We start from the raw sequence: 14,490 nt of genomic DNA, 5'->3' as shown, positions 1-14,490 counted from the left end.
AAAACTATATAAAAAAAACCCGTTCCTTATATTCCCCCCGCCGATAATATGTAAGCACGTCTCTGATTGGCTTAGAAGGGGTGTGTAGCCGACTCGCTGATTGGCTGAGAAGGAAACACGTGATCTAACTGTTTGCGGGAAAGTCATAACATTTGGCAAATTCTTGTTTTTCCATTCTCAGTGAGAAAACAATAAAACAGACATGAATTTCTGTTGACATCCTTAAATGTGACAAAGTCCCTGTTTTTTTCAAATTCTCACTGACAAAACCATTAAACAGCCATGAAAAACATCAAATAAATTGACCCACACACAAAACCACCCAAGAAAACAAACATAAATGCTACAAACGTCATTATTTTTAAATTTAGACAATAAATTTTTTTTCATTCTCACTGATACAACCATAAAAAAGACATGAATTGATGTTGAAATACATAAATTTGAAAAAGTTCCTGTTTTTCAAATTCTCAATTACAAAAACAATTAAACATCAATTAAAAACATAAAATAAATCTACCCACACAAATAACAATACAATAAAAAATAAATAACTGTGACAAAATTCCTGTTTTTTAAATTTAGAAAATTCATTTTTTTTAATTCTCAATTAGAAAACCATAAAACATACATTAATTGCTGTTTACATCAATAAATGTGACAAATTCCCTGTTTTTCAAATTCTCACTGACAAAAACCATTAAACATCCATGAAAAACATCAAATAAATCGACCAACACACACATAACCATCCAAGAAAACATACATAAATGTGACGAAATTCCTGTTTTTCAAATTCTCACTGACAAAAACCATAAACCACGTGGTTCTCGTGTCAATATATGGTGTTAAAAAAGTTGTAGGTGGCAGCAGGGGTGCGTGACACGACTGGTACCCCCTCCTCTACTGATAATAGGTTGTCGAAAATTTTGCTTTTTGACCGTTTCACCTGGGGCCAAATTTAAATCAGGACGTCCTCACAAGGGATGAGAAAAGATCATGAAAAAGAATCCAAAGGTAATTAAAAATTCACAGGAGAAAGTAAAGAGTTTAGTTTAAGGACAGTGTGACGAAAGACAAGGGTGCACCCCTGCGTTGGACTCAAGCGGCTTGGTGCTGTGATGAGGCGTTAGTAATAGTAATAGCAGTGTCGCGTAATTAAATTCCTGAATTCAGGTTTACGGACATTGTTACAGTAATTTTTATCACCAAATGTTCGTAACCCTGTTTTTTTCTTTTTCTCTGAGACAGGTGAATCAAGAAACACCTGTTTTGAGATGCTAAGGGAAACCTTTATGAAGTTTAACATTATTATAGGGCACCATTGTAATCCTGTATACGGTATGTTGAGCAATAGTTAACACTTATTTTACTTAAATGTGTTTCTAACCTGTCGTAGTTTTGATCCAAAAACGTTGCTATTTTCCTCTTCCTGACATGGTCAAGGAAGGTAAATATGAAAGGGTAATTCCTCAACATTCACAGCATTTATACTCGACCTTCAGAGGAAAAGGATGGGGTATCTTCAGGTATTTTGAACTGGTAGGATGGTATCTAAACAGGAACAAATATATTTTTAATCACAAATTTTTTTAGTTTTTGAAGGCGGCACCTATGTTGAGGGGAGATTTTTTATATTCTTGTATTTTTGGTGGTCTGAGACTCTTGAAAGGGGCTTGTTGTTGTCCAAAAGAAAACTAAGTAAATCTCACATTTTAGTACTTCAAACTTGCTGACATGACAATTCTTTTTTTTTCTATTTTCGCTTGAAAAAAAAAATTAATTGAAAATCCATTTATTGATTTACCAATTATAAATTACTGCTTCAGCAAACTAAAAAGGTTGCTTCAAAATTACTAATTTACATTTAGGAAAAAGTCTCCGGCTTTTTATTAGCTATATCATTGTTGCATTGGTCGGTACAACTTAGTAAAGAACAAACCATGGTCCATTGAGGCCAAAAATTAAAAATGCGTAAAAAAACTAGGGGGTAAGAAAGAATTCCCCTTGTTTAGCTGATTCAGAAGTGGCAACTATTATCTTGATTGCTTTTATTAGTAAAATGTTGTTTTAAAATCCAATTTAAGAGAATTTCTATAAATACCCAGTAAAGAACGAAGCCCAGAGAATAAGATAGCAGTCACTCAAATAGGACATCATACCCAATATGACATCGTCTGGGACATGAAGATACAGTTCTGGTCAAAAATTGGATTTTATTTTTTATATTACGTTTTGGTACTTACAGAAAGCACTTAGATATAACAATTTTCTTTCCAACGAGTCCTCAAACAGTTCTCTACAATGTTCCTCTACCCTGCTACCTTCGAACAAAATAAAAGCAAGAAAAAGAAAGTACGCTAAGTGCTACGCGTAAAAGGACGCTTACAAAAAAGTAATTTTCCTTGTTTAAGATGGGAGGTTTGTACGTTTCCTACATGGGGTTTTTGACAATGACATTCCAATGGTATAGTTTTCGTTTCAATCCGACCACACTTTCCAGGAGTTTCAGGCTCTTTCAAAATTCAGGTTTGTTTTCAAAATAACAATTGTACTATTAAGAGGATACGAATGACACCATCAGACAACAGGTCCAGCCACCTCTAATAACAGGCGTTATCCGTCAACATAGGTGAGACTATCTTGGGCATGTCATCAGGATTGGACAATTGGACAGTAATCGCTTGCCAAACTCCAACATGTTCTGACAACCAGAAGGATCAAGAAGACGTTCCAAAAACGTTCATACAGAAAAGACTTGTCAAATGTACCTGCGTCCCTACGGCCCAAATTAGCTAGTATGTGCTGCATACTAGCTGCAACACACCTCCGAGTTGACTGGAAACTTTTCGTGGATGTCCTGGATGCCACTGGAGGCACAGGAGGAACTAAGGTCTAAGGTACGGTACTATTAAGGCTAATCTAAATAATAGTTACCATTCCTGAATCAGCTACAAATGGTAATGTTTTCTCGCTAGACAGTTTTTTAAACGTATTTTAAAACTGTGGTTACTATATGTCGTTGTTTGTTCTCTACAAGGTTGGAGCTATACATGCAACCATGAAAAAAGAGAACGTGCTACAACAAAGTGGCGTTCAAAATAGCGAAGAAAGGACATTCTATCATAGCGAATCGATTTTCTATGGTCTGAAACCCTATGCACTAGGTTTTGAGCCCCCAATCTTGAAAAACTGCAATCAATTTTAGCCCAAAGAGGGTAAAAATGTCAGGGAATAAAAATTTTAACAGAGTCAATCCCTTTTTTAATGGCTAAACTCTTATCAGAATGTGTTTAGTCCTCTATCTTGGAAAACAGCTCTTAAGTATGACGTTAATGCCGCAGTGGGTCCATGTTTATTCACCTTTTTCGGCCACTTTTTAAGGGGAATTAACTGAGACTTCTGCTTTGAAGTCTTTGTCTCTGAAGCATCGTTTCTGGGATCAGTTTGCGGATGGCGTTATTTCTGTTTTGGATCATGGGGTGACATCACTTTAATACCTTTTTGACCCATCTCAAATTCTCATCACGCCAGATTCTAATCTACAGTTCACCTTAGAACTCAAAGATGATTCTTAACAACCTTTTCTACTCGTTTTAATTCTCAAAAGTATTTAATTCTCCTTGAGTTTTCATGGAAAGGCTAGCCATATACAACGAGAGGTATTTGCAAGATTCTCCCAACCACCCTCTTTGTGTCAAAGGGGGAGTGATTACATCCTTTGTTAATGGAGTGCTGAAATATGTTTAGAACCTCAATTAATTCCAGGACTGAACATCTTAATGACATTTTATTTGCAATGAATATCCCATTAGTTTGCTGGATCTATTATAGCCTAGATGAAATAAAAAAAAACAAGTTTTTTAAACCGAAAATAAGGAGCGACATTAAAACTTAAAACGAACAGAAATTATTCCGTATATGAATGGGGCTGTCCCCTCCTCAACACCTCGCTCTTTACGCTAAAGTTTGACTTTCTCACGACTCTAATTTTTTTTAAACAATGAAAAACTTTAGCGTAAAGAGCGATGCGTTGAGGAGTGGACAGCCCCTTTCATATACAGAATAATTTCTGTTCGTTTTAAGTTTTAATGTCGCTCCTTACTTTCAGTTTTAAAAAAACGTGTTTTTATTTATTTCATTTGTGAACGTTTTTGAATTAATGCATGTTTTGATTTTGGATCACCGTGCATGAATAATTAAAACAAAATTTGCATACTAATTTTACTTTTATTTGGTTAAATGGCTTTCTCGAAACTTGTTTAATTTTATTTACGAACGTTTTTATTAGTAATAAATATACGTAACTTACGAATTTACTTACGTAACGAACTTCTATATTCATATATTTTTAATACGTATATTAATGGGTATGCCCCCTAGTCAATACCTTGCTCTTTAAGCTAAAGTTCGAATTTTTTTTCCAATTCTTTAAAAATGACCCCTTAATCAAAAAGGCCGTTAATTAGAATAAATAGCTCTTATGAAAGTACTAAAAAATCTTTGGCTTAAAGAGCGAGGCATTGACTAGAAGGTGAACCCAATCATATAGCTAATATTTTTTGTCCGTTTTAAGTTTTGATGTTGCTCCTTACTTTCAGTTGAAAAACTTGTTTTTTATATTTAATTTCTGATTTTTTTTTTAAATAATGATGGGAAATCCGGCGCCCCCTTCATAGCAATGTCCCTTCCCCCATGAAAAATTACGTCATGAAAAGTTCCTCCCATATAGCCCCCCACCCCCCCCCCCACCCACCAAAAAAATCCCCCTGAAAACGTCTGTATATTTCCCAATAACCAATACTATATGTTAAGATTGGGTAAAGTTCATAACTTTCAGCCCTCCCCTGGGGGCTTTGAGGGATTAAGTCATGCTAAAAGACATAGTTATAATAATTTCGACCATGCTGAACAAAATGGCTATCTCAAAATTTTGATCGGGTGACTTTGGGAAAAAAATGAGCGTGGGAGGGGGCCTAGTTGCCCTCCATTTTTTTGGTCACCTAAAAAGGGCACTGAAACTTTTAATTTCCGTTCCAATGAGCCCTCCCAAGGACCACTGGGTCGATCCGATTACCAATGTGAAAAAAAACAAAAAAAAAACAACAAATAAACACGCATCCGTGATCTTTCTTCTGGCAAAAAATGGAAAATTCCACATTTTTGTAGATAGGAGCTTGAAAACTCGACACTGTGGTCCTTTGATACACCGAATATGATGGTGTGATTTTCGTTAAGGTTCTATAACTTTTAGGGGGTCTTTCCCCCTTTTTTTCGAAAATCAGCCAAATTTTCTGAGGCCCGTAACTTTTGATGGGTAAGATTAAATTTGATGAAACTTATATATTTGAAATCAGAATTAAAATCTGATTCTTTTGATGTATCTATTGTATCAAAATTCTGTTTTTTAGAGTTCCGGTTACCATTGAGCCGGGTCGCTCCTTACTTACAGTTCGTTACCACGAACTGTTTGATAAAAGGTAATGCATGGCAGATCAAAATAAACCAACACTCCATCCTCCCAACTGAAAGCATGCCATTGATGGGCGATAAGGAAAATTTCACTATTTTACCCTATGTTCAAAACTGAGTGACAAATTAGCAAGAACTAAAAAAAAAAAAAAAAAAAAAAAAAAAAAAAAAAAAAAAAAAAAAAAGTTGAAATCAAGAAGCACATGCACAAAAAAATCCCTTACAATGGAAATACCACAGAAACTTATCTAAGCCCCATTTATAATGAATCTATTATGTCCAAAATCCTTCATATATATTCTTACAAATTTCTATTTCGCAAGGTAAGAGATTAGTGTTCAATAAACATTGCATGAAATGACTTTCCTTGTTTGAATATCCATTGAATGTCTGTTCTTATTCAGTTGCCCCTTCACCGATAAGTTGCCTGGAAAGGGCCTCTTTTATTTTAGTGTTTGTTTTTAAGGTTTTTCCTGCATTTATTTTGCCCCAAGGAATTTTATCTGTATTTTTTACTTTTTTTCTCCATTTTCTGCAATGAGGGCAACTGAGCAGTGATCTCGATCGAGATGTTCACTTACTATTCTTTTGTTTTCAGTGGCTGGAATTATCCTTCCCGTTTTCTTCCTTACAAATTTTTTTCTTTTGTCAGGCTTAGTCAGTGCGATCTCAGAAGTTATTTCCAGTTAAATTGCCTGGGTGATTGCAATTGAACTGTTGGGTAAAATTATTATTTAAAAATGATTTTAAAATGAAAATAACATGATAATCTGATTAATTGACCCATGGTACATATTATGAAGTAAGAATTTCATTGCTTTAGAGTTTTTCTACAGCTCTGTATATATCCTTGGGCTGTATCTGGGACCTTGAAAGGGGCGTGGGAGGCATTGTCGGAAAAGCAGTCATGATGTTTTGAGAATAAAATAAGGAATGTAATGGCACCACTTTTATTTATTTAATATATTATGTTTTGAAGTGGTTGTTAACCACTGAAAAATTTACCAAAACTTTCATCAGCACTTCAAGAAGCTCAGAAAGTTCGTTTGGACTTCATTAGGTTGAAGGAGGATTCCTTGAAGTTTTCAACCTGTTCGATGAAAAAACATAGAAAAACTGCGTTCTGTAAATAAAAATAGAAACTTTATTTACAAAGAAGTAAAAATGTATGAAGACTGAGGATCGTTTACGCAGCGGCCCTTCTTGCAATGCTTTGCAAAAGTTTAATAACATGTGCGGGCATTTCGGGTGCAACTGGAAGAAGGTCACTGGATGGCTGGTATCCGTTTTCATCAGCAGTGAAAGAGAATCTGACCTCAGAACCATCAGGTGCAGTATAAGTCCATGATCCGGTTTGTGCGGTGCCAGCATCTTCTGGTGTAATCTGCTTCAATTGACCGCTCTCCTCGCGTGTAATACCGTTGCTTGTCTTATACCTAGAAAAATGAAATGGCAGTTTGTTTTTATGTGAAATCATTACAGTGACATTAAACTCAAATGGAGTTACCTTTAGCAACATTTTACCACGTAATTAGTAAGGCCATGGATCTTACAATAAAAAGACTTAATTTTCTGAAGAAAATCGTAGATAAGAATAGCGTACTGGTGAATCATGCGGACACAGCGAAGAAGTCAAGTTTGGTTAATACTAATGAAATAAAATAAAATAGGATGAATATGTAATAGTTTAGAAATAAGTTTGGGCTATATATTTGCAAATTAGGGGGGGGATAGAGCATAGCATATATTAAATACGTAACCTAACCTAACCTAGGTACCTTTCCCCTCCTAAACCCCAAAAAACAACAGTTTAAATATCGTAAAATTAATGAAAACCACGCTTTGCATTCCATTTCTCTATAGCGGTCTCTTGCAAATAACCCGTTTGGCGGGTTTCGTCTCTCGTTTCCTTGATACAGTATATAGCGGTGTCCGCACTATGCAACAGTACCAAGAATAGTTTTAGAAATAATTCTTCGTGTCCACACAGATGGCTCAATTTCTTTTTTTATTTTTAATTTACAGCTTAAATGTCAAGCCTAGTTCTTAGTCTAAATGAATAAATCCGATTCAAACAAATCGACATGTTTTAGCCTTTTAGAGGTAGAAAAGCAGACCCATTCAGAAGCCAAACAGTTTACGTCTCTAAAACAGACGACTCACAACAATTAACAGAAACAGAAAAGTTTTTAATTAAAAAATAATTTCCTGAAATAAAAATAAAAAGTAAATGTGAAACTTAAAACAAATAAAAGACCCCTTAGGTTTACAGTGATTTGTGTTCATTTCGGGCTTTAATTTTTCACTTTACGGTCATGTCAACAAAAATTTAAAATGAAGTTACTGTCTTTTTTTTTTAATTTGCCTACAATAAATGAATTATAGACCGGATAATAATAAAATTCAGCCCGCCCGAAACTCGAGACCGCATTAGATTGTGCCTTGGAACCTAACATGTTTTGATGAGGAAGATGAATGGTTATTTTTTGGTACCTGTATTGCAGAACAAGAATGCTTCTTTTGTAGTTCGGCAGACATAAAAGGTGGAAATTAGAAAAATTTTGAGGTATAGGGATTCTGTAACGGAGTTAAAAAGTTTCTCTGCGGTTTGCAAAATTTCTGGTAATTTTTCTCATGAAAACTGGTTTTATTCCTTTTTTTTCTAGCTTACTAAACTGTCTATTACTGAACTAACAAAACGAAACTGTCCTAAATCCAAAAGTATACATCTTACGGTCTTTCAACACTGGGCTCTACACGAGCTCGTGTACTACTACAACTACTACTAACAGCTCACTGTAGCACCAAGCCGCCTGAGGTCAACACAGCTACGCACGCTCCTCCTCCATCCTAATGTATTTAAAGCCTTCCTCTTTACACCCTCTCAAGAAGTCCCTGTTTCCCTTAAATATTTCCCTACGATATCCCCCCACACTATCCGGGAACGACCTGCTTTTCGTTCGGCCCTTGACGGTTGCTGGTGTAGGTTATAAAATCATCACGTCAGCCCGTTAGGTCAAGGAGTCTTTATCACTTCTAGACTTCTTGGTATCGACTACGAGGAGGTGAACGATTATGTGGATCAGACTAGGATCTTTCGAACCAACATTGAGATAAGATGTAAGAAGAAATTTGTTGGAATATCTGGGATCTGAAAAATCTTGAGTATCTAAAAAAGGCTGGGTATTTGGTATCTAAGAAAGAATATTCACCTTTTCTTTCCTTTTTCCATGTTTTCTTCCTTTTAAGTCGATTCGTTTCAAATATACAGAAATTAATTAGCTGAACTTTCAGTTTACGCTGAAACTTCTAAAAGTAATTTATAGTAATTAGGCTGAAAGTAATTAATTAGCTGAACTTTAAGTTTACACTGAACAATTAATTGTTGAACTTTCAATTTCGCTGTTTATTTAGTTTTCCATAGAGCAGAAATTGATATGTACAATGGTACAATGATATGTACAATGATATGTGCTTAGGGGAGCGGGAAATCGCGTCAATTCACAACAACTTAGGGATAGGGGCAAAATGTGCTTTAGAAATCTCGGTAGGGGCAGTATTGTTTTTCCTTCAATTTTCCAATGAAAATATAAAATAACAGTCAAGAGTAAAAAATCAAATATTCGTATTTCAAAAATGAAATAGCCACATGGGGATCATTAGTTCGTATACATTTTTAGATACTGGTGCATTATGCGGGCATCACTATATACTGTATCAAAGAAACCAGTCACGAAACCCGTAAAACTGCTATTTCATTAGCAGACAACGGGTAATTTGCTAAATAAATTGATGGCAAAGCGTAGTTTCTCAATATTTAAACGATTGTTTTTTTGTGGTTTAGGACGGAGAAAGGTACCTAGGTTAGGTGACGTATTTAATATATGCTATGCTTTAAGGTCCCCCCCCCCGAATGTGCAAATATATAGCCCAAATATGTTTCTAAACTATTATATATTCATCCTATTTTATTTTATTTCATTAGCATTAACCAAACTCGCCTTCTTCGCGATGCCCGCATAATGCACCAGTACCCATTTTTCTTTACAACTCTTTGCACATGGAACTATGAGATGGACCATTAACAAGAGCCGTCATTTTTACATTATTAATTTATTATCGTTTATAGCTTTACTGTAGTCTAAAGACAGTGGATAAGTTTCGAAGTTTCCGCATCTTTCACTAAGCATCGAAAGTACAAAACAGTAAAAACAGAAATTTAGATGTGAAAATTCTTGGGATTTGTGAAAAACAGTAACAATTGAAAGATTTGATGGGCTCTGACCAGGAGGCTTGCGGGGTAAGTGCTTAGAAATGATGCCTAACAAACTTTTATAAATGAAATATTTTTGAAGTTTTCCTCAGTAACTACACTAGTAGAAAGTTTTACCATTTTAAGAATGAGTGATATGTACAATGGAGCGTGAGAAATTATATTCTAATTGTGCTTTAAATACACCAAAAATAGCATAATAATGGCAAAAAAGTACAAAGTCATCAGTACACAATTCAGACTAATTCTAAGCATTGGGGATCGTAGGTTCAATCGTTTCTTAGGATATAATTTTTATTATTTTTTCAGAGAGAAATGCTGTTAAATAATTTTAAGGAGACAATGGGGAATAAAGATCACTTACGCGAATCTGTAGCTCCCATCTTCAGGGTTTAACTCGCTTTCTTCTTCAATAACTTCGGCTTCTCTTTCAGATGCCTGGGGGCGACAGTAAGCAACGGCTAACAGGCAGGCAACGACAATGAACTAAAATAAAAAGCCAGTTCACGTTATGTGTCTAAGATTATTAGGAGAACCCATAAAATTGTCAAAAGTAGTTGCATAGAGTTAATTTAAGAAGTTGAATTTAATCGAGACAACAAAGATTAATCATTTGTTATCCCTATGTAAGCATTGTAATTGATGTAACTATATAGTAAATAAATAAAAAGTAAACCCCTCTCTAGGAAGAACTCTATTTCCTCTAGATTCGCCTTATTTGAATCGAAAAGTCTTATGCTATAGGTCACTGAAACTTGAGTCATTGGACCTGTTATACGCCCTTCTAGATTAACGCGGTAGTTATATTAGATGACAAATGATGACACATAAGCCAAAAATAATCCACATCTTAAGATGTCCAAATTTATGACCATGACTACCGGTACAAAGGAGGAAAAGTGAAGCGGGACATCTTGAGCCTCGCCAGAAAATTTCTTAGGGGGGGGGTTAATAGAGTCTTTTCCTATTTATATACAGTGTTGGGTATATTTGAACATATCTGTACAATATATTTAGACACCAGAGTTCTATTGAAACTACAATTTTATTGTAGAAGTCGTGATGACTTCAAACAACCAGAAGTCAAGCAGATTTCCATCCATATGAACAATAATACCCCTTTTCATACAACCGAAATTATTTAGTCAAAATATTATTAAGAACTTATTCAACAAAAATACTGTTCGTCGAAAATTTGATTAAATATTCAAGTTGTATCCAAAATTCTAACCAAAGTCCAGCATTTTAACTCTTAAGCAGAAAAACAAACAGAACGTGACTACCAATCAGTTTACAATTATTGATGTGTAGCTTACAATTTAACACCAAGAAATTAGAGGTTTATGTGGCTGATAGCCCGCATCATGTCTTGCAAGGCTTGGTCATGGTTTGAAAAATGATTACAAAATTTAAATACAAAAACAAGTTTTTTCAACTGGAAGTCAGGAGCAACATTAAAACTAAAAAGGAACAGAAATAACTTTTGTATTTGAGCGGGTCTGTCCCCTCCTAAGCCCCTCGTTCTTTACGCTAAAGTTTGAATTTTCGTCCCAATTTCTTAGGAACGACTGCTGAAGCATAAGGACCGTTGAATCGTAAGAAAGAGTACTTATCGGTTAGCTGGAACACACGCGAGAAGTGAAGTTTGGTTAGTACTAATGAAATAAAACAAAATATGATGATAATATAATAGTTTAGAAACAAATTTTTTGGCTATATATTTGCACATTACGGGGGGTGGGGTGGGAGTCAAGCATAGCATATATAAAATACGTAACCTAATCTAACCTAGGTAACTTTTTTTGCCCCTTCAACCCAAAAAACTAAAGTTTAAATATTTTTCACGGAGTGAGCAATACCTCACTAGGCAGAGGAAACCTGTTTTTCATTAGGATCTTTGAGATTCTATATGCGGTTTTTTTCGTGTGTGCTCCAGCTAACCAATAAGTACCAACAAAATTTTTTTAAAGCACTAAAAAACTTTAGTGTAATGAGTAAGGGATCGAGGAGGGGTCAGCCCTCCTCATTTAAGGAATAATTTCGGTTCGTTTTAAGGTTTGATGCTGCTACTGACTTTTAATTTGAAAAACTTTTTTTTTAAACCTAAAACAGACAAGAACATAGCTATTTATTGCAGGAATTGTTTCCGATGATAACGTAAAAAACTATCAAACTATGTCAAAATTTTGGGTCATAATATAATCAATGTCTGGGTATGCAATTTTTTGACAGAACTGGACCCCCGGTGCCCTGTAGAATTCTACCATAACATAGAAATACATTGACAAAAAGTATAACCCTATATTCTCGTATTCAACGATCGTTCCGGCTATACTAATTGCGACCATTCAAGATTGTGTCCCTGCCCCCTTCCTCCAAATGCCGGGATATACGCCTGGGAACTTGTTGAAATTTTGACGATTTTATTAGTTTGTATTATTTTTCTTGTTTCATATTCCGCATTAACAGTTGCTTCATAGCGTCAAATAATAGTTTGAAAAGAAAAAGCAAAAAACAAAAAAATCAGAAAACTTTTCTAGGGTGCTTAGGGCTACATCCAAATCCTACGGACGAGGGGCTGAGGTGCAACTGTCACGGTGGCGGCCAATATATTTGGGAACAGCGTTGAATAAGGAGCCGAATAATGCTACCCTTTTGCTGTTATTACAATAAAAAAAGGGTACTACTAAACAGTATAATTTCAGACTGTTTAGTTCAGAATATATATATATATATATATATATATATATATATATATATATATATATATATATATATATATATATATAAGAATATATATGTATATATAAAGCCATTCCCAAAGAAACTTTTTCTAAGCCAATTTTTGAAGACGAAACGTTCGTAAAATTCTTACGGTTTTCATGATGCTCGGTCAGCTATCCCGGTAATGATCAGTCGATGAAAGTAAACGAAACTCTGATGATGTTATTTCAGATCAGCTTCAACTTTATACCCAGATTGCAAGGTGAACCGCTCATCCTGCATCTGCATGGCGACAAATGAACATTCGCCAAAACTTGATGATACATTAAGTATGCAACGAAGCTTCTTTTTTTAATGAAGCCTTCCTACACAAGACTTAAGACCATGACCCTTGGAAGTAGCAGGATTTGCTCTTTTTTTTCTTTTTTTCTTATTCAATATAAGAGTGATTTTCCGTCTGACACAGTTTTTCTTTATGAAAATGGCGAGAGTAATACAGTCAAAGAACAAACTAGTAAACAAAAAGTCTAGGATGCCGATAAATTGTATATGTAGAAATAAAGAAATAAAGTCTTTGAAACATGTATATCTTAAGGAAAAAAATATTTCAAGGATATCGAATGTTTTGGCAGAAAGTTTTTCAATTTAATCATGATTTAATGCACTCAATACAATAATTAATTAAAAAAACTTTTTCCACAAAATAAGTTTTTCAAAGAAAAGTAAAGAATACCATTAAACAAAAAATGAGCAAAAATAAAATCAAATAATCTACCAAGCGTGTCACTATCACAAATCAGCATCGATAAATAACTGAGTCAAACTCAAAACGAGCAGAAATTAACATAAGTTGGGCTCAAAACTTCTATGCCTTCCCAAGGCCAGAACATAAACTGCACTTTACTGAAAAAAATACAAATGAATGTGCATTGTCAGTTTAATATACATTTACTGATATTTAATAATCAAAATCTTAATAATATTTGATTTTTTAAAGTTATAAAAGTATAAATATTAATATATTTTTCAGTAAAGTGCAAATTATGATCTGGCCTTGGGAAGGCATAGGGGTTTTGAGCCCAACTTATGTTAATTTCTGCTCGTTTTGAGTTTGACTCGGTTATTTATTGTAATTTCTGCTCGCTTTGGGTTTCATTTATTTATTGATGCTGATTTCTGCTAGCTTGACGCTTGGTAGATTATTTGATTCTATTTTTGCCCATTTTTGGTTTAATGGCGTTCTTTACTTTTGTTTGAAAAACTTATTTTGCGGAAAATTTTTTTAATTAATTTCTGTTCGTTTTATAATGACATGGTTTTTTCTGAGAAAAAGAAAATAATACTTTAAATCTTTTCGTTTTTTTTTAAATTTATAGTTTGGCCTGCTATTTGTATGCTGGAGAAAAATTTTCAGCAGTTTTTAACAACATATACCCTCTTAAAAATCTGGACACAAATAGTAGTGTTTAATTTAGTTTCATATCTCCTCTAGCTGACCTGAAATGGAAAACTTGATACCATTCGCAAAAAAATCTGTTTACTTTCTTTGATAGCTTGGATACACTTCCGCTATTTTGATTTGGTTAAATTTTAAGAGCAGAAGCAGCCCCAAAAGTTTGAACATAATACCCTCAGTCGTTCTTGGGATACTGCTGAGATGTCTTATTGGGAATTAGCATTAACGCAGTTCGTTTCGATTTAATCTTATGACAACATTTAGTTTTTAAACCTAAAGTCAAATCGGAGGATGAGCGAGGGAGGGGTATTACTTTCCCTCCAATCCCTTTTGACTATTAAAAAGGGCATCAGCCCCTTCTATTTTCAATTTCTATTTCTACATATTTTCTATCTGAAAATCAACTACGCTGAACAAAATGACTATCTCAAAATTTTGATTGGACGTGTTTGGGGGAATGATGGGCGGGGGGGGGGGGCTAGTTGTTTGAATGAGCCTGTTTTAAAGTTTCTACGACAACGCCTTCAATAAAAACCTTATATGCCCCCAAGGCATAACTTAAAAC

The 14,490-nt window shown here is 34.6% G+C and overlaps 1 protein-coding gene across 1 annotated transcript; it reads right to left on the bottom strand.

Annotated features, from left to right (window-relative positions):
* Positions 1-6,593: 6,593 nt before the first annotated feature.
* LOC148951243 (endocuticle structural glycoprotein SgAbd-1-like) lies at positions 6,594-12,749 on the bottom strand. Its single transcript, XM_089090755.1, has 3 exons — positions 12,621-12,749; positions 10,110-10,231; positions 6,594-6,908 (listed from the first exon to the last, which is right to left on the bottom strand). Exons 1-3 carry the CDS (start codon positions 12,627-12,629, stop codon positions 6,659-6,661), a joined length of 381 nt encoding a protein of 126 aa, XP_088946881.1. The 5' UTR covers positions 12,630-12,749; the 3' UTR covers positions 6,594-6,658.
* Positions 12,750-14,490: the final 1,741 nt, after the last annotated feature.

The sequence above is a fragment of the Artemia sp. Qi Xiang Cuo genome, chromosome 6 (assembly GCF_049724085.1).
Source record: "Artemia sp. Qi Xiang Cuo chromosome 6, ASM4972408v1, whole genome shotgun sequence".
Classification (NCBI taxonomy): domain Eukaryota; kingdom Metazoa; phylum Arthropoda; class Branchiopoda; order Anostraca; family Artemiidae; genus Artemia; species Artemia sp. Qi Xiang Cuo.
The sequence above is the reverse complement of the archived record's forward strand: the minus strand, read 5'-3'. Positions and strand labels throughout refer to the sequence as shown.

Bases quoted from the DNA above. Each gene is read 5' to 3' on its own strand.
- LOC148951243 (XM_089090755.1), bottom strand. The intron at 6,909-10,109 runs GTAAGTGATCTT...TCATTTTTCTAG, and splicing joins GATGGGAGCTACAGATTCGC to GTATAAGACAAGCAACGGTA.